At 46.4% G+C, this 20,891-nt stretch overlaps 2 protein-coding genes across 17 annotated transcripts in view; both read left to right on the forward strand.

Moving 5' to 3' along the window:
• The window catches only part of ABLIM3 (actin binding LIM protein family member 3), a 140,488-nt gene extending 129,065 nt beyond the window's left edge, over positions 1-11,423 (forward strand). For 9 of the 16 annotated variants that reach the window (XM_083430798.1, XM_083430808.1, XM_083430812.1 and 6 more), the window contains 6 exons: positions 2,007-2,036; positions 2,939-2,997; positions 4,575-4,643; positions 6,598-6,678; positions 7,511-7,577; positions 9,227-11,423. In XM_083430798.1, coding sequence (XP_083286924.1) covers positions 2,007-2,036; positions 2,939-2,997; positions 4,575-4,643; positions 6,598-6,678; positions 7,511-7,577; positions 9,227-9,279 — 359 coding nt within the window. In that variant the 3' untranslated portion in view covers positions 9,280-11,423. The other 7 variants (XM_083430807.1, XM_083430811.1, XM_083430799.1 and 4 more) reach the window with 3 other exon arrangements.
• A 4,637-nt stretch (positions 11,424-16,060) lies between these two features.
• The window catches only part of AFAP1L1 (actin filament associated protein 1 like 1), a 71,529-nt gene continuing 66,698 nt past the window's right edge, over positions 16,061-20,891 (forward strand). The window contains exon 1 of the mRNA XM_083430774.1: positions 16,061-16,837. Within this exon, the coding sequence (XP_083286900.1) occupies positions 16,810-16,837 (28 nt within the window). The 5' untranslated portion in view covers positions 16,061-16,809. The remainder of the gene's footprint in view (positions 16,838-20,891) is intronic.

Below are 20,891 nucleotides of genomic sequence, written 5' to 3' on the forward strand. Positions count from 1 at the left end.
GGCTAGTGATCTTTGTGGTTCTAATAGCGAACAGAACACATCTTAAGCCTCTCCATGTCTGGGCGAAGGGAGATCAAAATCTCTCTTCATTCATCTCGTCAGTGAGTTGGTGTTTGGAGAGATTGCTTGTCATTTCCCCCATTTGTTTGTTGTGTGTCAAGCATATTGTACCAAACTGGGGTGGTTAAAATTTCAGGAATCAAGAATAATGTTCAGTGTGCTGCCCCCTAGTGCTTGAGTTCACAGAGAAATCTTCGACAATAAAATCATGCTCACAGGAATCGTGCATTCCACGATGCCAGAGTTTATTTGGCAAACTATATATAAGCCTTTATCTATGTCTGCATTCCCAGGGTTGACTTGCACACCTTCTCGGACACGTACGCTCTCACGCTATCGCTTTCCCTGGGGCACCCTACCAGCCAGAGCCTGAAGGAATATTTCATTAATCTTTGATGAACTTCCACATTATCCCACCTCCCTTTCCCTTTCCCCGCCCCCCCCTCCTGCCGAAGGAGTGTGGGTGAGGGGCAAAAATGTGCTCCTGCAATTGCATCAGCTGGCCACTAGATGGGGCCATCAACAGCTCACAGCAGCTAGTCATTCTGGGTTGTTGCTTTTAGTTACTAAAAAGTCCAAACTAGATATGGCCCATAGTCATGTTTACCTTTCCAGCTTCTCTTTTTTAAAAAACAGCCTCAGAAGGAATTAAGTTTGAGCAGAGAAATTTGGGTTGGGGAGGAGGAGAGGCTAGTTAAGTTTAGCATTATTATTTTTTGCTCAAAATTGGCCCCTCCTCAGCTGTTTTTCTGCTGGGAGGGAGGGCATTTTGTGTAGCAAAATGGCTGTAGGGGAAAGCATTAAACAGCACCCCTGCCTCTCCTTCCCCCCTTGCATCACTTACTTCTCCAGTCAAGTGTCCTAGTATATGACTAAATGGAGAAAAAGTCAACATTGTCATGAACGGCTTGGAGCCAAGCTACATGTTACACTTAATGCATTTGTGGATTTCCTCTATTTGGTTGCAGATACAGGGGGTCCAATTGTTGTCTAGATAACAGTGTGCTGGGATGGAGGAAGGTACAGTGGTACCTCAGGTTAAGAACTTTATTTGTTCCGGAGGTCCGTTCTTAACCTGAAACTGTTCTTAGCCTGAGATACCACTTTAGCTAATGGGGCCTCCTGCTGCCACTGCGCTGCCAGAGCACAATTTCTGTTCTCATCCTGAAGCAAAGTTCTTAACCTGAGGTACTATTTCTGGGTTAGCAGAGTCTGTAACCTGAAGCGTCTGTAACCTGAGGTACCACTGTATATCTTCTGCTACAATTGGGGTGAAAATCCCACCTCCCTGCAGTTGGGAGGTTTAGATAAAAAATTTCCATTGGGTTTAATGGGAACTTTTCCCTAAGGGCTGGATTCAAATAAGGTGATGTGCTAGCAGGAACTAGCAAAATATATCCCATTAGCACAGTCGAACTTCCCCTCCCCCCCCCCAAGCACCCCATAATAAGCTCTGGATATATCTTAAGAACTCCCCAGGGGGAGGAGAGGAGAGATATTTACATCAGTCAAGCTGACATTGATTCCCCGCCCCCCAAGTTGTAGTTTGGCTCTTAGAAGACACACCAGTAATGAAGCTTGACAAGAACTTTATTTCCTCTCTTAAACAAAGCAGAACAGCAACAGGAAATTCCTGAGTCCACCAAATACAACTAAGTCCAGTGCCGCCTAGTGATGAAACCATAGAATGACACTATCCACATAATGTGAACCAAGCAATACCTGAAGATAGCTAGCAGTCATTTTCACGATTGCAGTGATATTCCCTTGCCACACGCACCACAGTTGTCTCAATGTGCCACGTTGTTCACAGCCGTCTTAATCTGTGTACAGAATCATATGGGCTTTGAATGTGTGATTCAGCCTGTGGGGTGTGTTCAAGCTTGCACTGCTGTGAAACATACTCTGTGTGCATGCCTGACTTGTTGCTTTGTCTTCCTCCACAGCACCCCGTTCACATTACCTGGCTGACAGTGGTACGTTTTGCTCTGCCTCCTGCCTCTCTCGCTTTGTCCTCTTTCATCCACTTCTGACAAGGAGGACTTTTTAGACCCAAAGTAGTTTCTTCCTTTCAGGACTATAGAATCTGGGTGGGAGAGGGATAGAGGTGAGGGTGTACTCTCTGTTGTGCTAGTGAAGTGCAGTAGGCCCTGGGTAAGCCTGGGGTTGTGCTCCTCTATCGACGTCAGGCTTACCATAAGTAGATCGGTAATCTCAATGAGGAGGAACTGAGAGACAGGACTGGCTCTGCTGTTGGACTGGGTGAGGTAGCCAATCTCAGCAGGCAGATTTTAGAATGCCATTAAAGGGAGAGTATTGTCCACTTTTTCAGTTTATTTGTCACACAGTTGTAGAGCTGAAAGGCACCCAAAGCGCCATCTAGCCCAACCCCTTTCAATGCAAGAATAACAGATACTCATTTTTTACATTCACAGAGAGCCCTAAGTTACTGCCTCAAACATGTCTCTGGTGGAATGCCTTCTGCCACTCCTCAAGATGCAACTCCTTGAGCGATAGTGGAGTGGAGTGGTTAGGGTGTTGACAAGGCCCAGGAAGGTGTATCCCTACTCAGCCAGCAAGATCGCTGGGGGACCTTCGGCCAGTTGCTATATCTTAGCTTAATCTACCTCACAGGGTCGTTGCGAGGTTAAAATGGGAGGTAGAGAACCAGGCACACCACCCTGAGCTCCTTCGAGGAAGGCAAGATAATAATCCCAATAGCAGTCGTATTACTCGTGTGTAAAGAATTAAAACTTTCCTCTTCTTCCTTGCTACAATTAATTTTCTGCCATGCCTGTACGCTAGAGATTGTTCCTTTTTCTAGGCAATGGGGAAGCCTGCGTCTTCTGACTTTTGCAAAACCTGTTCTCTGTTTCAGATCCCCTCATTTCAAAATCTGCCTCTCTTCCTGCTTACAGAAGGAATGGGCTGCACAGGGTAAGAGGGCCTGCTGACTTTGGTTGACCCTTTGGGAAAAGGAAGTCCAAGGACCTCTTGAGCCCTCTTCAATCCTGGGCTCAGACTTTCCAGTGCCGGGTTCAAAAGTGGGGAGTGCTTCCTTCCTCTTGGAGCCCACACATTCCCCTCATGCCAAGAGGGCTCACAGGGGCTCAGAGGCAGTTGCTAAGAAACAGCTGCTGCGGAGATTCCCCCAGGAAGGGATGAGCAGATTGGATTCTCAGTGGGAGCTCAGGGGTTGAGAAAGCCACAGCGGCTCCTGAAAATGCAGTCATGATCCACAGGAATTTTTCTGGGGATTGGGAGTAGCAAAGTCAAGCACTGAAAGGCTAGTTTCTCACAAAAGAATGAAAAGAACGGTGCCTGCACAAGTCTCTCAGGTTCCACAAATGCTAGGAACTCAGGGAGGGATTCAATGTAGTGCTAAGAAGATTGTTCCATCGGGCAAGCTGAAATTCTTGTGCCGATGGAGGGAACAACCTCCACTCTCCTGCTCCCCCCCCCCCCCCGTGCTGTTCTGGGGGCTCCTCCAACCCATTTAGAGCCAATGTGTGGGGAGGAGAGGAGGGGAAGTCCCACTGTACTTCCACTAGCCGGGTCCCATTTGTTGTATCTGGCACTATCCCCCCCTTGCCTACCTCACAGGATTTTTGTGAGGACAAAATGGGATAACCCCATGTACTCTGCCTTTAACTCTCTGGAAGCAGAATGGCATGCAAGTCTAGTAAAAAAGTAAACAGAAGTACTTTCGCCCTGGCAAAACGTTAGCGCAATGATTCTCAGATTGCTTGCCACAGGAGTCTTATTAGTAGTGGGTTGGGATGCTGTTGACATAAGGATGTTTCCCTTTAAAATGGAGGAGGAGACTGAGCTCTTGGCCTTTAGGGTACACCACTCAGTTGTTCCCTATAATTCACTGATTAATCTCTCCTCTGTCCCTGCCTCACACATTTACAGTGGTACCTCTGGTTGTGAACGGGATCCATTCCGGAGCCCCGTTCACAACATGAGCAGAACGCAACCTGCGTCTGCGCGTGTGCTGGTCGCAATTCGCTGCTTCTGCGCATGCCCGTGACGTCATTTTGAGCGTCGGCGCATGCACGAGCGACGAAACCCGGAAGTAACCCATTCTGTTACTTCCGGGTCACCGCGGGACACAACCTGAAAATGTGCAACCTGAAGCAAACATAATGGGATTGGCCATATCAGGATGGGCCATAAAATCATAGAATTGTAAGTGTTAGAAGCTGGAAGTGACCACAAGGGTCATCTAGCTCAACCCACTGCAATGCAGGAAGCTTTTGCCCAACGTAGGGCTTGAACCCATGACCCTGAGATTTGGAACCTCATGTTGTACTGACTGAGCTATCAAGAAGCTCTATCGGGGAACCTGTGGCCTTCTAGATGTTGCTGAACTCCCATCATCCCTGACTATCAGCCGTGCTGTCTGGGACTAATGGGAGTTGGAGTCCAACAACATCTGGAGGGCCACAGGTTCCCCACTCCTGGCCCATATGCTGACCACTCTTTTCTCTGTATTGTTGTTTCCTCTGCAGCCTCCCAGCGCTGAACTCTTCCACTACGACAGCACAAATGCCGTTAACTGGGGGATGCGAGGTGAGTGTGTTCTGTTTGAGAACAGAAGCTTTGGTGGAGCCCAGTGTGTGCACTCCTAAATCCTGTAACAGCACTCCTACTTCCTGTACCAGAGGCTCTCGGAGATGTTATACAAGAGATAATGCTTGCTAGTATGCATACTTAGCTAGGAGTAAGTCCCACGGGTTTCAGCGGAGATTACCGCTGAGTAGATAGATAGATATTGTTATTGATTGTTGTTATTTATTTCAAAGTGAAGACAAATGTGCATAAGTTGTTTTAAGTTGCTTGACAGACTTAAGTAATAAGGTACGTATGGGCAACCCTATAAGAAAACACTTAAATCTTTCCTGCTGTAATCAATGGGATTTAATACTGCTGAATTTGGACTTAGATTGTGCCCCAAGCCTGTCCAAATCTTACAGCTGTGAAGATAGGCTTGAAAGGGTGCCATCAATGCCTGGAGAAATCCCTGATGCAAGAGGGAGGCCGATCAGTATTTCCAGTAGCCAGACGGTAGGACTTCAGGCCTCTAGATCATTTAATGGCCTTCCCCAAAACTAGGAGACACAGAATATATTGTGCACATGTAGGAAATATCTGCAAGCCCAGCTCTTTGAGCAGTGAAGTTTCAGAGGTTCCAGCATTTCCTTAAAGTGTGGTTTCCTTAGAAAGAAGTTACTACGGACTGTCCGGTGTGTTCTGATATATGATTTATTTACACACATATATAGACTGAGCATATTTGGAGGCTTAGCACCCCAACATATACTTTCTGAAAAGTAGCGGGAGGCTTGTGCCCTCATGATGCTTCCAGAGCTCCAGCTAAGCTCCCCTACCTCAGCCTGATCTTGTCTCAGTCTAAACTTGTATTTCACAAAATGATTTAAATTAGCACATTCCATTGCTGCTGGGAGGAGGGAGGTTGAAGGTAGCCCCCCTTCCAGAAACTCCCTGGCCATTTCCTTAGTCAAGCAAGGGCCAACCATTCCAATGTTATCAATGCTGTTCTCCGCACAGGAGGGGATTTGCCAGGCAGAACTTGTCCAACCAGTTTTGGGCCTCCTTAAGGGTGTTATCTTGGATAACCACAGACACAAAAAAGATTTGGAGTGGGAAATCCTTGAAAGAGCATTCAGAGCAAGCTGCCCTATCTCATTACAATAAAAACTGCATATGTAGAGATCACTTAATTCATATGTTCATGGTGCAGAACTTGGATAAGTGGTGCAGCACTGCATTTCATTTGTTGTAAGCGCAGAGTGTAGGCAGCTCTGCATACTGAGTGACTAGCTTCACATTCCCATAGGACATAATAAATGCCTCTTAGTGAAAACATCACTGAGAGTTTGCAATGGCACAGACCCTATGATTGCAAAGGAAAGGAAAAAAGGGATTAGACACTGACCTCTTTCTCTCTCTCCCTCTCCCTCCCTCCCTCCCTCTTATCATCTCTTACAGAATACAAGGTAACACTTTCCGAGGAATCCTGTAGAATTCTAGAACCTTAGGTCCTTTTGCCACCTGAAATGCTGATCTGCAGGATCTGTATCAACATCTGGCCAGAAGAAAGCCTCCTCTTCCCCTGGGTGCTCCTGGCCTGCAGTGCTCTTGAGTGCTCCTTCCACCTGGGCAAAGGTGTCCTCAGGGTCCTTCAAGGAGGATTCAAGCGCTTGATTGGGAGTTCTTGTGCAAGAAGCCTGCTTCCCTAAAAGGCCAGAGTTTTTGCTTTGTGCTGTGTGCGTCATCTTGTGTTGAAGTTTTGCTATTCAGGTGTATATTGCCAAGTTAGGGTCACTCCTAGCATGCTCAGTGGATGGCAACCTGCATTCAGATAAAGGTTTGTCATAGGTTTAAAACAAAAACAACTTGTGGGCACAAGTTTCTTCCAGGCAGGCTGTCTCTACCCGTTTCTTCTTTTTGTGTGGATGGACTAGAAATCTGTGGCCCAGCAGTCTGTTTTTCTCCCTCCTCCTCCTGTAGATATACCCTTACGAGCTGCTTCTGGTAACCACAAGGGGGAGAAACCGCTTGCCCAAAGATGTGGACAGGACTAGGCTGGAGGTAAGCTGGCTCTCACAATGCTCCTGCCAGGACCTGGAACTAATCTGGTCAGTTCCTTCAGGGGTGGGAAGCCTATTTCAGCATAAGGGTCAGGCTGGAGTTTGACTAACTTTCTGGGGTCCATGTTCCAATGGTGGGCACCTTTACTTCTCTCCCCCCCCCCCACCCCTTGTCTCAAATATACATGCACCAGGCACACACCACTCATCCACTTTCTCATACATGCTGTCACACACAGACATACACTCTCACATGACAGGCAGGCATGCAGACAGGCTTTTGCCTATGCAATCAGCATTTCCAGCCGTTCCACTCCAGTAATGGAGGCGGTTGGCGGCTGGAAAGTTCCCTTTGCCTGCTCTCTGGTGTGAATCCCTAAAGAACAGGCAGAGAGGTCTTTCATTTCTCGATCTTAGTGCTAAGTACTACAGCACTAAGATCAGAGATAAAGCCTCTGCCTGCTCCTTAAGAGCTCAAGGCAGCATTTCCACTCACCCCAACCCTGGCTCACTATAAAGGTACTTGATCAAAGGAATAAGTTGCAATAGGAACCTATGGAACAACCCCCCTTTGACATATTTAGGTTAAATGTGGATCCATTGAGGGTGCTTTACTTATTCATTAGGGAAAATGCTGAATCAAAAAATGAAGTTAAATCCTCAAGTGGTGTAAATGATCCATTGCACTCTAAGGATGTCTAAAAATAACTTTATCAAGCAGTCGTTTGTAAGCAGTGATCCTTTGGCCACATGGGGAGCCAGTTGTGTTCTGCCATTTACCTCTGGTGATCATAATTTTTCCACATTTTACCATATCCTTCCTGTTGTAACAGCCGGTGACACCAAGGGATCCCTACTCTACCTCACAATTGGAGATACAGAGAAATGGGATTTATAGCTGTAAATATCATCATTATTATTACTATTATTATTATTACTATACAAATTGTAACATTGCTCAATACATGAGATACCATAATGTGCTATGTTTTAATTTTATTACATGCATATGCTGCCTTTCTTGCATCATGGAGCTCAAGGTGGTATGCACAGAGGCATAGCTAGGGGGCTGTTGGGCATTGGGTGCCACACCGCAGGGAGTGGCACTTACTGTGAGGCCTGCAGTGCACCTGAGCCACATGTCTCTTCTGGGAGTGACACGGTAGCTCGGGCACCTTCAGGTTCTGCACTGCCCGAAACAGCAGCATGGAGCTTGCATTTGCCCACTGCTTCCCCCTCAGCTGCCCTACAGCTGAGGGCGAGGCAGCAAGGACTTCTTGGAGGCTCCATGCTGCGTACCCTGGCCCATACATGCTGCCCCAGGCACCCACGTAGCTAGCTATGCTACTGGATACGCCCTGGGTTATCATAAGAGCATAGGGAGAGCCCTGCTAGATCAGGCCAAAGGCCCAGGTAGTCCAGCATCCTGTAGCCTACCAGATGCCTGTGGGAAACCTTGGCAAACTGGGCCTGAGCACAAAAGCCTGTTCCCCTTCGGTGGCTTCTGGCAACTGGTATATTTCCCCATAGGGATATCCAGGCAGTGCACGTTATATCAACAATGAGGAGTCTGTGGCTGTAGACTTGTCGTTAGAGACTCCAACTCTCACCCACCCTTGCCAGCATGGGAAGAGATCCCCACCCCTGCACTAGACCCCAGCTAATTGGCTTGGTCAATGGCCAGATATAACCATTCCAAATCAGTGCCTCGGGCCACATCCAAGTTTCCTCTGCCGGCCTCCAGTAACTGAAGGTCTCGGTAATGAGGATACAAGACCACTGGATGGCTCACTTGGTTAGAGTGTGGTGCTGATAAGGCCAAGGTTGCAGGTTTGATGCCCATATGGGTCAGCTACATATTCCTGCATTGCAGGGACTTCAGTTAGATCAGAGGGTTTCAACCTGTTTGGGTCCACGGCTCCCTTGACCAACTACATTCTTTCTGCAGCACCCCTGTGGGGTTCAGGAGCCCAGTTGTGTTGCCCCTTGCCTGCAGAGCTGACAGCCCCTCAGCCTCCTTTTATTATTATTATTATTATTATTATTATTATTATTATTATTATCCACTCTCCTTGAGAGTCTTCTGGGCAGCCACAGCTGCCACCCTGGTCTATGAGCTGCCCCCCTGCCCCAAAGAGAGGTGCCTCCTCACACTGCCCCACAGGAACCTAGGAAGCACCCCCTGGCCAGCCCCAGAAGCACCATTTACCTACAGAGCTTCTAGCTGCTGCAACAAACAGCTGTGCAAGCCTTTGGGAGGCAGAGGCAAGAGAGGGCATCAGAGCAGGGAGGGAAGGAAAGAGGGACAAAGGCCAGTGTTGCCCGCAGCACCCCTGACCACCATTCAAGGCAGCCCAGGGTGCTACGGCTCACTGGTTGAAAAACACTGGATTAGATGATCCTCTATGAGTCTATGATTCTAAGAGTGTGCATTAGGCCTCGCCTCCGTTATGTACCGCCGCTCCTGCAATTCCTGCTTGGATGCACACACTGTCTCCCTTGTCCATGAGCCCCGTGCAACATGATGCCTCTCTCTGCTCTCCCTCCAGCGCCACCTGTCGCCAGAGGAGTTTTACCAGGTGTTTGGCATGACCATCGCTGAATTCGATCGCCTGGCCTTGTGGAAGAGGAACGAGCTGAAGAAGCAGGCCCGGCTATTTTAAACAAGCAAACGAAAACACCGTACATTATAAATAAATATATATATATATGTATATACATACCTATAAATATATACATATATATAATTATATTATATATATCTATATATAGAAAGATCTCTATATTGAAACTCTGTATAACTCTTTTTGTTGTACAGTGGGAGCCCTGGCTGCTCTCTTTGGAAGCCTGTAGCGTGAACTGAAGACTCACAGATATTTTTATGCTCTCTCTTTTATGCTCTTTCCTTTACTCCTTTCTCTCTTTTTTTAATGTAGCTGTTCTTCGGGGGAAGTTTTTTTGAGGGGGCAGGGAGGAGGCAGGGTCCTGTTTTTATATTGAACTCTCTTTTTCTTACATGAATGTCAGGCAGTCTTGGGCATTATAGCATCACACACACACACACACACACACACACACACTTCTCTTGATCCCAAGTCCAGGCCAAGGAAGGAGGTGGTCCTGGAGCACAGGCCTTGCAATGAGTCAACTTCCTCTCTTGTCCTCTTGTGCCCAGCGCTTGGCATACGGACATTGGAAGTGCCCTGCTGGATCAAGCTGAGGGTTTGTCCCAGAGATGGGGATACTGCAGCCCTCCAGGTGCCATAGACTACAACTCCCATCATCCCTGACCTCTGGCCATGCTGCCCGAGTCTGATGGGAGTTGGGAGTCCAGCAACATCTGCAAGGCCACAGATTCTCCACCCTGTCGAGCCTCGTGTTTCCAATGGTGGCCTTATGTTTCTTTGCCGTTTGATTCCCATTACTCTGCCTTAGCCACCTCCAGGGCTATGTGCGCACTGTGCTGCTTGCTTGCTTTCTTCTTCCTCTTCTACTTCTTTAAATCAAAATTCTGCACCACAAAAAAGAATCAAATTCTGTGATTTGCATGCATTATATAAATTAAACATGTTTGCATATTAAAAAAACAAAACCCACAAGAACAGCCAAAGTCTGTCTAGGCCACCATTCTGTTTCCCCACAGCAAAAAGCAGGGGCCCCTGGAAGTTAACAGACGGGCCACTCCCCTGCGGTTTGCTCCCAGTTTCTACTAATCAGACACACTGCCACCGTGCATGGAGGCTGCATTTTGTGAGCATTGGTAGTAGCTGTTGCTAGTGGTAGCACTATCCTCCATGAATACAAAAAATATTAATTTGCTTGACTTATTCTCCTCATCATCATCATAGTCGTATATTGCTTGCCCCAGGACCCTTAGAGAGACATACTGGAAGCGCTGGACTTGGAGCACTTTCTGAGCCCCAGTCTGACTTCAGAGATTCCACCAGCCTCTTGCTTTTCTGAAATATGAAAGCTGGGGTTCTCCGAGGGCTGAATTTTGCGCTCGCTACTGAACCAAACCCCATGTCTTCTGCATTTGCACAAGTTTGTATAATGGACACAGCCCTGGCTATGCCCTAACAGAATGTGGCAATGGTTCTTTTTAATGGCTCTCCCTTTCCATTCCTAAAGCTTCATTCTCTCGGCATTAGTGGGACGTCTAGCAGCCTATTAATCCAATAAGCACTATCTGAGGGCATGGGGGGATTTTAATCTTATAAATCCCCAAATCAGCACTGTTCCCCCATCGCCTGACTAGGAACAGCCAGTGCCCCTCTCTTCTTCCTGAAGGAAACAGACACAATTCTCTCTTGACAACGTCCTTTTAATAAACATTTTTAAAAATGTTAAGAAGACATGAAACTATACCCAGCTAGGTGTGTAATCATTGGGGGCACTGCATCTGAATCGGAGACTTCCTTCCGTTGTAATGATGCAGTGGACATAACTGATGAATCGTACTCCAGAATTTCAAGCGGGCAGAGAAAGTGCTGGCTTGTAAAGGAAAGGGGGTGAGCTTTGCAGAGGCCTCGGCACTTTCTGGAATGCTATTTTCAACTTCTTTGGATTGGATTGGACTGGCCATTAGCAATGCCTCTGATCCCAGTTCAAATCAGTATGATCACCTTCTGAATGAAGAACTGTACATGGAATGTCTGTATCTCTGTGGAAAATTGTAGGCTTGTTCTGCTTTCTTTTTAAAAAAAGAAAAGATTTCTTACCTAATACACTGTTTGAACAAAAGAACTGTGTGCTGTCTTCTTCTTCCGTTATTTTATTAGATTTGCCACCATTCACCGTAAGATCTTAGGGCGGTTCGCAGACTAAAATACAGAATAAAAAAACAGTAAATAAAACACATTATTATTATTATTATTATTATTATTATTATTATTATTATTATTATTATTATATTCCTGATTAGCGTTCCCCATCTTTGGAATGTAATGGCAAGGTCAGGGTCACAAATCTTGAAACTCTGAGCAGAATCAACAATTGCATGTCCACCCTTCTTTTACTGTGCTAGAATTTCAGCTAGCTTCAAGGTAACAGAGAGACATCATTTATTTATTTTTTGTTCTGGGTAGGTGGGGAGAACAGGACTGGAGTTGTTGGCTGCACATTATTTATCTCCCTGTTCCAGCCTAGCGAAGAAGGAGCAAACCCATTACATAGCAAATTGAAATTGCACTGATAACCAATGTGAACTGAGAAAGCAATTAGTAGTTCGTTACCCCATTGGGCTTAGGGATCATTTATCAAGCTCTCTGACGCTGCCTACCTTAGGTAACCCTTAGCAGAAAGTGCAAGAGGAGGACAAACAAAAATCTCTCATCAGGAAGTAGCAGGTATAAAAAGAGAGGAAGTAACAATGGATCCTTCAGTTTTAGGGCTGTCATGCAATGACCTGATTGTCACAAATGTTGGCTCAGTAATTGCATCAGTGGGGTGTATGGGGTGTGAGGAGAGGAGTAGTAAAGCATAGGATTTCACAGGCCCTACTGATCAAATGACTGATGGTGCCTGCAAAAACCTCTTTCAGTCAAGGCCCATCTTTAGTCAGCCCACACCTGATGATGTCAGATACAGGGCAGGTGGATTAGTCTAAACAGCCTCACAGGCCAAATGTGGAAGCTTGGTGGCCCTAATTAGGCCCATCGGCTGAAGGTTCCCAACCATGGCTGTAAATTGCCCTCTGCAGTGATGTAAAACAACAGCAACAGGGATATTTAGAGCTTCCCCTCAAAAGACTTCGAGTTGTAACAGTGCTTGGTACTTCTTGAATGCTTTTCATTTTCCAAACAATTTCCAGGATGTAGCCCACTGAAGGAAAATAAATCTTGATGAGTGGGATTGAAATTCTAGATAAACCATTCAGTTTTGGGGTGGCCTTGAGCAAGAGAGGCCTTTTAGCTCAGATGGGGGGCAATAATAACGTGTATTGTTATTGTGAGGATGAAAGGATGATAAACAGAGCAGCAAATATTCTTCCTATGCCTATGGAATAAGAAACAGATTCATTCCTGTTTAAATAGGTGAAAAATGCTAGACGCATAGGCTTAAACTGCCATTATTTTCCCACCTCTGTGAATTTACATTATGCAAATTTAGACTTGTGCATTTGCTGACGGATTCAAATTCTCAGCTTGAAAAAGTTTAATTTGATTTGTACAGGGTGTACAGCAGGGATGGGGGAACCTGTGGCTCTCCAGATGTGATTGGCTGCTGCTTTGTTCAGCAGCAAATAATGAAGAATTAAGAAATCTAGCGATGTGGTCCTGGGATACTGAGACAAGACAGTGTTTTCACACACATTTCCAAAGCTGTATGCTGCACACTTTTACTATAACCTGGAAATATAAGCATTGTTGGTGTTGCAGTTCTAAGAACTCTTAACAGGGGAACAGGCCTCACTAAACTCTGCAAGACTTTGAACCAAGTATAGGACTGCAGTGCTGCTCTGCCTAAATTCTTCTCTTAAATATATGGATAGCGCAGGTACTTTGTGCACAAAACACTGTTGGGTGTATTGGTAGTTACTTTGTTGAGATCTGGACTGGAACTTAAATTAACCACATGGGCTCTGAAGCACAGTACATTTCCACAATGTTTTATTTAAAAAAAATCATGAGAATGGTTCCTTTTGCAAATTATGAAGTAGCAGCTATGATTGCATACTGCATAGTGTGTGGACAAAGGATTTCTAAATGCTAGCTCATCAGGAAGATCTGCTGTTTGTTACAAACATAAGAAGGGGGGGGGGGCTTAGTTTTAGATAAGAGCTGCTTCCCTCTAATAATACCTCCCCTGAATGCACTCATGCACACTCCCATACCATAAGCTCTGCTATAGGGATGAGGTTCTACTGCAGCATTTTTGCTCTGTTCCCCTTTGAAGCTAAACTCAGAGCGGAAAGATTTATATGGATCAATACAGGGAAAGAGTCTCCTGCACTCAGACAAAAACGAAGCAGGATAACAAGCCCCATCAGCGGAACAGGGTTGCTTAAGAAGCAAGACAACATATATTAATCATTGATTACTAGATAAATTAGCACTAGATGGGGGCTTATTAAGCCATGGTGAATGGAATAAGCCAGAGATGGGACAGTGTTTTCATTTCAAGGGCCGCATTCCCTTCCAGGGGCCACATGCCAGTGCTGGGTGGGGTCAGAGGCAAAATTGAGCAAATCAACAGGTGCAAATGTGATCTTTGCATGATGGCTGTCTCAAATGTCTACACACCCCAGCTTAATTGCAATGTGAATTTGTCTTAAGTTTTTCAATTGGATCAAAGCCGGTTTGCAAAATGCTTCAAACAGCAGTATTTCCCCAGAAACTGCAGCAGAGATCTGGAATGTGGCTGATGTTGTGTGCACAGTTTCAAAACCAAGGAGTATGAGCACAGGGGAAACACGGGGAAATGGTAGTGTGTATGCAGCCAAAGACCCTACCTTCCCTTTGCTAGTTCTAGTGTTTGTGTACCAGCACCTTGAATCAAAATATTAGTCTCCTGAGAAATCCTCATTCTGCTGGGAACATTAGCAAAATGAATCCAAAAACCAGTGGCTAGCAAGACTCTAAGAAAGCCAGTTTTTCATGTAATACATCTTTTTTTGTGTAATATGATCTATTATTACTTAAACAGGATGGTGAATAAAACTATTGCAAAGGAAGAAAAATGCAATTGAGAACTTTTAGCTTGACAATTTGACCACTGAGAACTATGACTATACACACCTGTAATTAACATCAGGCTTGAACTTTTACCCTCCAGTTCTGATTCATGGGCCAGCAGGATGCCTGGACCACCGCCTAGCCTGAGGGTAAGGTTAATAGGATTGGCCACAAAGTGAAAAAGCTTTCGAGGTTGCGACAAGCCATCAAACAAATCGGAAGACATGATTTGGTGAGCCTACACCAAGCTGAGTGGTCAGTGAATCACATCCCAGAGGTATGGTGGTGGCTGCTTTGTTTTGGTCAAAGGAATGAATGAATGAAAAAGAACTTCTGAAGCATTTCACTTTAGATGCTATGGGGAAGTTAGAAAAACTATGGTTTGCCTCTAATGTAGCACTAAGTTATGCTTGTGCAACAGGACCCCCCCCCTCCCTCCATACACTTTCTAAAACTGTTCTGGGTCCCCCCCGCCCCAACCTTCCAGGGCAGATTTGTCAAGAATGAAGGCGGGTGATGAAAGTTGAAACAGTTGAAGTTGAAGACCACCCCTGTGAAAGGAAACTATAGATTGTCTATTCCCAAAGACTCTTACCTTATTAATTATTTTCCATTAGCATTTATCAGTTGAACAAGGACACACTATTTTGGTCCTGAACACTAGTATACCTAGCCATTCCTCATGACTTGCTCTTGGGTTCACCATCAGCCTTTCTAATTTTGCTTCTGTCATCCAGGAGATCCAAAATGGAACAGTATGTTCATATCTGATGGAGAAAATGAGTTACTCCGTAGAGAATTGTCTCCATGTTGGGGGCAGCATGACTAGAAATAGCAAAACAATGGACAAGCACAAGAGATGAGTGCTCTAGAGCCGTGCTACCAACAACTGGGGATCACTGTATCAGCTGAAAAATTAACAAAGCAGCCTCACACAGTTACTGGATATCAGAAACAGGCAACTTTATTGAAATATAGCATCTCTTTATAACATACATCACGTAGCAGGCATCTGGAGAGAAGAGGAAATTTTAGAACTGCCTAGGAGTGATTGTAGTTTAGTTCACCCTGTGCATTTTCCTCCTGTGTGCACAATGCCTTCTTGCTTAAGAATCACATTCAGAAACCTATAGAGAGGGGGAGAAAATCCTCAGAGCTGAGAATTTGACAGCAGCAACGCGGAACTGTGTTATGGTCAAGACTTACCCATCACGAACTCCAACAAAGCTTTATTTGGAATGAGGGATTTTGAAGAAAACTTAAGAAGTGCTGTGATGACACTTTTAGGTTTGAATGTTTTATGTAGCTTTTCCCCAATAAGGTCCCTGTGAAGAATGCAACATCGGATATTTCTCACATTGTCACCCTGATCATGACACTGACTACTTCGTGTGTCATGTCAGGAAAGGAATTACATCCTTCCTATTAGAAGCATTGGTGGATACTCTGTGGAGAATAGCAGTGGAGTGCAGAGAGGACCTTGGGCAGGGGGAGGAGAAATGGCTATGCTCAATCAGGCTCCAGGGTTCTAGGGGAACCTGGACTACTTAATTTACTTTTCACATTGGTGCCAGTCAGTTGTTTTTTTACTTCACCTAACTCAAAGTGCTGGTCCATGGACCACAGCCTGTCTGCAAGCCATTGGCTGCTGGGCTCTGGTGACTCCAGATTGTGTGGGTTGTTTCAGGACCAAATATGGTACCAATCCATGGCACATTCCAGGGGGTGGTGAATTGCCAGTCCACCATAGTTTGAGAATCACTGACTTAAGATCATGCAAATTTTTTTTTTGAACAGCACGAATGAACTTTTTGGACTGCCTTTACTTATTTGGGTCTGGCTGCCCATTAAATAAAACAAAGAAATGGATGCAAAGCTACTCTAGCATGAGGGGGAGAAAGAGAATTAGACGAGTAAAGGTGCGTGTGAGCGTCTGTGTCTGAGGGGCACCAATCGATGGGGCAAGAGAAGACCAGGGAGGTGCCCACGTGAGCGCAGACCTGGAATTGGGAGCAGCTGACTCTGCGAGGCTACTGTGGCAAAGGACTTGGGGAAAGCCAGAGAGAGAAAGGCGGGCCTTTCCCTTCAGCAGCGCTGTTGAGGCTGCTGTCATTGTATACCGATGGCCGCACCTGATCCGGAAGGGCGGGGTGAGCGCCTGGAGCCGAGCCCCCTGTCCCAGCGGAGGCTCGCCCAGCAAAGGGAGAGGAGCGGCGCGTCCTGCTGGAAGGGCGCTAAGACCCTGTATCTGACGCGGAGGAAGCGGCGGGGAGGGACTGCGCGATCTGCGGGAGCCGGTTTAAAGGTTGACGTTTGTGTGCCGAAGGAGCCGGGCGCATCCATCTGGCTGGTCCGCGCCTGAGCCGAGCGCGCTCGCCAGGGGGGCGCAGAGCGAGCGTCTTCTCCGCGGAGCGAAACGGGCGCCACGAGAACAGCCGCCTCTCCTTCGCCCATTAATGCCCTGGACCATGGACAGGCTCAGCGGTAAGCAGAACGCCCAGATGGCGGCTGCCTGTATCGATCCGGTCGCTTGGATCTGGAGTGGGGCTGGTATGCTGGGGGGGGGGGGCGTCTGATCGGATTGTCAGGGAACGGGACCCGCTTGCTCCGGATGGGGCGAACACTTGTTGTCGCGTAATTGGGAAGCTGGCTAGGGCAGGGCTCTCGAGGGATCCCCTGACGGGGCGAGATCTTCGGTTTATTTAGCCCTGTAGCGTCAGCTGCTCCTGTTTGCCTGGTTCCTAGGGGAGATCTCCCCATGCAAAGAAGACCTGTTCTCTAGAAAGCCTCGCTCGACGGAGCGTGCCATATTAATTCATGCTATCCGTCGTGGCTCGCGCGCTGCTGATTTGTGCCTCGGTCGATATTCTGATCAGAAGATGAAGCGTGCCACGCCCACGCGTGCTCACATTCACGGCACGTTCCGCGTGGGGATGTACCATTGTGTGCTTCAACGTGGGGGGGGGGGGCAGAGAGAGGTTAGAAATCAATAGGGCGGGGAACATGATCGCACTTTTGTTTCCGTGGAGTAGTATTTGGAAAGCTTAAACGTGGGTGGTCAAATGGGATTCTGGTCTATATATTTTAAAGTAATCGTGTGAGAATATTCGTGGGACAGCTTTAGATCTACGGTGAAAAGCGCTTTTGCGTGAGATAGACGTTTAAAAAAGAAATAACAACACAAGCTAGATGTACGCGCCCCAAATGGTTAGTAAATGGCATTGTCTTAATGGGGCTTTGTGTAGCCCGGGCGCCTGGAGGTGGGCGCGCGCGGTTGCCAAATTGCTCTGGAAGAATCTGCATGGCTCCCTCCAGACTTCATTATTTCTTCACTGTTACTCCACCGATAGAGAGGATGACCTAAGACCTAATGTAAGAACGATCAGGGCCAGGAGGGATTGTTTTGTTTACTCCCCATGTGCAAGACACCACCGTGAGCTGTTTAATTGTGAACTGTACACACACATCAGCATGCCTTCGGGCCCCATCCTGTGCGTGTCTCCTTGGAAGCAAATCCCACGAGTTCAGGGAGACTTACTCCCAAGTCAGCGTGCCCTGGGTTACAGCCTTCTCTGTTATTAGGCAGTAGTCTGTTGAGAGAAGCCTCTTCTGTTCGATGTGGTGGAGAGAGAGAAAGCTGATGAATCACTTTAAATAGACTGTATCAGGACATATGTGCTTTTAAAATCGCTGTGCTGTTTTGGAGAGGCATTACTCACCTTATAGTGGCTTAGTGGATAAATTGCTGGACTAGGAACAAGTTGACACAGGTTCAAATACTTGGCCAGGAAGCTCACTGGGTGACTCTGGCTCAGTCTCCCCTTCCTTCTCACAAGGTTGCTTGTGAGGATAAAATGGGAGGGGAACAGCCTTGCAAGCCACCCTGAGCTTCTAGGAGGAATTATCAAAGTAAAAATGGAATAAATAAAAAGTCAGCAAGTAACTGTTGGGCGCACAAGGGTCTTGTTGGAGATGAGCTTGGTTTTGGTAGCACCAAAAATCACAAGAATCCACTCTTAATCGATCTGTCTAGAGTTGACTCGAGCACGTGGTGGTCACCACACCATGTCAGTTGATGATGCACAAGACTTGACTTTTGACATGTGTCTCCCCGCTTCAAGCTACTCTCTGAAGATTGGAGAAGAGACTCTCTTAAGAATATTAGGGGGGTGGGCAGGGGAAGGACTACACCATGTGAAAAATGAACAACATATTTTAGCTGCAGTTCATTTTCAGCTTTGTATTCTTGTTATAAAAAAAGTGCCTAGACATTCCGTTGTTGCACCCATAACCTAGGTTTAAGGTGCCATTTAGCTCCTAGCTTTCATATCTCAGTTTCTTACACTGGCCAGAGTCCCTCTCTCTTCTTCTCTGTCTCTGGGCTTGTTTTTCAATGCTACCTTTGTGGTAGCTGCATAAGGAATGGCATTTGAGCTGTTGGTGCTATGCAGAGGGGCACTTGTGTGAAGGCTGGTGTGGGCAGAACTCAGTCAGAGTTGACTTCTAGAGCACTGCTCTTGACTTGGAGTGGCTCTTGGAAGGGCTCACGGTGTGGCTTTCTAGAAGTCTGTGCTCATGCCTCCCGTTAGCTTCCACCCAGTGAATACTGCAGCTGTGGCTACTGTCCTGAACGTGGCTGTGCACATCTTCCCCTCTTGTGGCTCTTGCTCATTCCTTCACCTGCTTTCAGTACATGCAGGGAAATATAAGCAGAGGAACAAAGCAGGAAAGGACTCATGGCAGGAGACACAACACACTTACTCATGACAAAACTTATTTGCAGGTGCAATTGCTTTGCAAGCGCTAATATGTTGCGGCCTGGTTTCTCTTGGAAGAAAAACTAAAGGAGTCTTGCCTCTGTCCACAGTTAGCAGAATGAAGTGAACTATAGCTTTTGCTTTGAAAACTTGGGGGGCAGGACAATAATGATGGTAATATGTTTTCTGTGCTGTGCCACAAGTGTGTTCATCTTGGCCCCTCTTTTGGAGAGCATCTGCAGCAATGCCTCTCTGCTTCTCACCTCTCTCTCGCGCGATGAAGTGGGACACTTGTGTAGAGTGGAATCTTAACTGTTTGTATCTGGAAATGCTATGTATATCTCCTCTATATACAGCGAACACATTCCAGCAGCAGTCTGGGCAGCTGGGGCAGTCTCAGTAAGGGGTTTTTTTTGCTATGATTTGTGGCTATAAATAAACCCTCTTCTGCACTTGTCCACCATAGGCTTTTGCTGAGGGCTGCAATTTTTTTAGGGTGGAGAAGCCTTGCTAGACAGGAGGGAGAATGCCCATACCATCCTGCCTGCAGGGCAGGGGGTGGCGCAGAATGGCTGGAGAAGCAGGAAGGAGAGTGAACTCCCCATTTCCAGATCTGCCCTACAAAAGAAGTGACAGTGTGATCTTGGGACCTGCGATGTTTTAAAGAGTAGTGGAAACTCATCAGCCCATTGCAGATCCTCTGAAGGTCAAGGGTTCTCCTTTTTCCTCCATGTAAAAGGATGGGTGATGCTTCCTCTATGGAAACGAAGTGATCTCCTCCCCACTTGTAAGTGGTTGAGCATTCGGAGGCCAACCCATGCTCTGCTTGGGGCCTGCATCCTGTTACTCAGCCAGCTCTTGAGGCTGGGCAAAGGGCTTGGCACGGCTTCATTCTCGCATCCCTCCTGAAGCAGGAAGCATTTCTGCTGACTGTTGATAAGGGAATGCCTCTTGCAATGTTTTTCTTGGGAATTCTGACTGCCTTGCTTCCCCAGTGGGGGAACTTGTTGAGTGCTGAAAGCCACTTCTGAAATATCATGAGCCAAGTCTGCAGATAATCATGTGCATACTTTGCTTAGAGGCAAGGAACCTGATGTGCATATATTGTTCATTTTTGAATTTAAAAAAAGGTCTGCTGTCGAAGCGCAGCTAAGACATGGTACACTTAGTGCCCTTGCGGAGCGAGTCCCTTCAAGCATGGAGAAAGTGGAGCCAGCCCTCAGAGAAAAATCTTAATCTTGAAATGCATGATCCACTTCATGAAATATAAACACCGAAGAACATAAAGAGTGGCCTAGGTTTGGTACTTTCATCTGTAAAATGGGACTGAATATGCCCTTCATAATGGCAAGATGCAGGAGCCGTGTTGGGGACTGAAGAGATTTGAGGCATGGGCTCATAGACATAAATTTGCACGTGCTAATTTGTTTTGTTTTTAAACAAAGTTTACGTAACACTTGACCCTAAGAAAACCTGTAAGCAGTTTAGGAGAAATACTAAATTTATCAGCAAAAACAGCTTAAAACAAGTTATAAAAGCACTTAAAAGATAGTTGAAATTAGAGCAGACTAAGAAGAGATTAAAACATGTCAATATCCACGTGTCTGGCTAGGCTTTCTTAAGGAAAAAGGTTTTAATCAGGCACCAAAAGGAAAACAGTGAAGATGCTTACCTGATGTCAATAGACAGGTAGTTCCAAAGTTTAGGTGCTGCCCCACTAAAAGACCCACATCTTACAAGTGTGGAATGAGTATGTTGGGGCACCTAGAACAGTTCCAGTT

This window comes from Podarcis tiliguerta (assembly GCF_965153285.1).
Source record: "Podarcis tiliguerta genome assembly, chromosome: 2".
Classification (NCBI taxonomy): domain Eukaryota; kingdom Metazoa; phylum Chordata; class Lepidosauria; order Squamata; family Lacertidae; genus Podarcis; species Podarcis tiliguerta.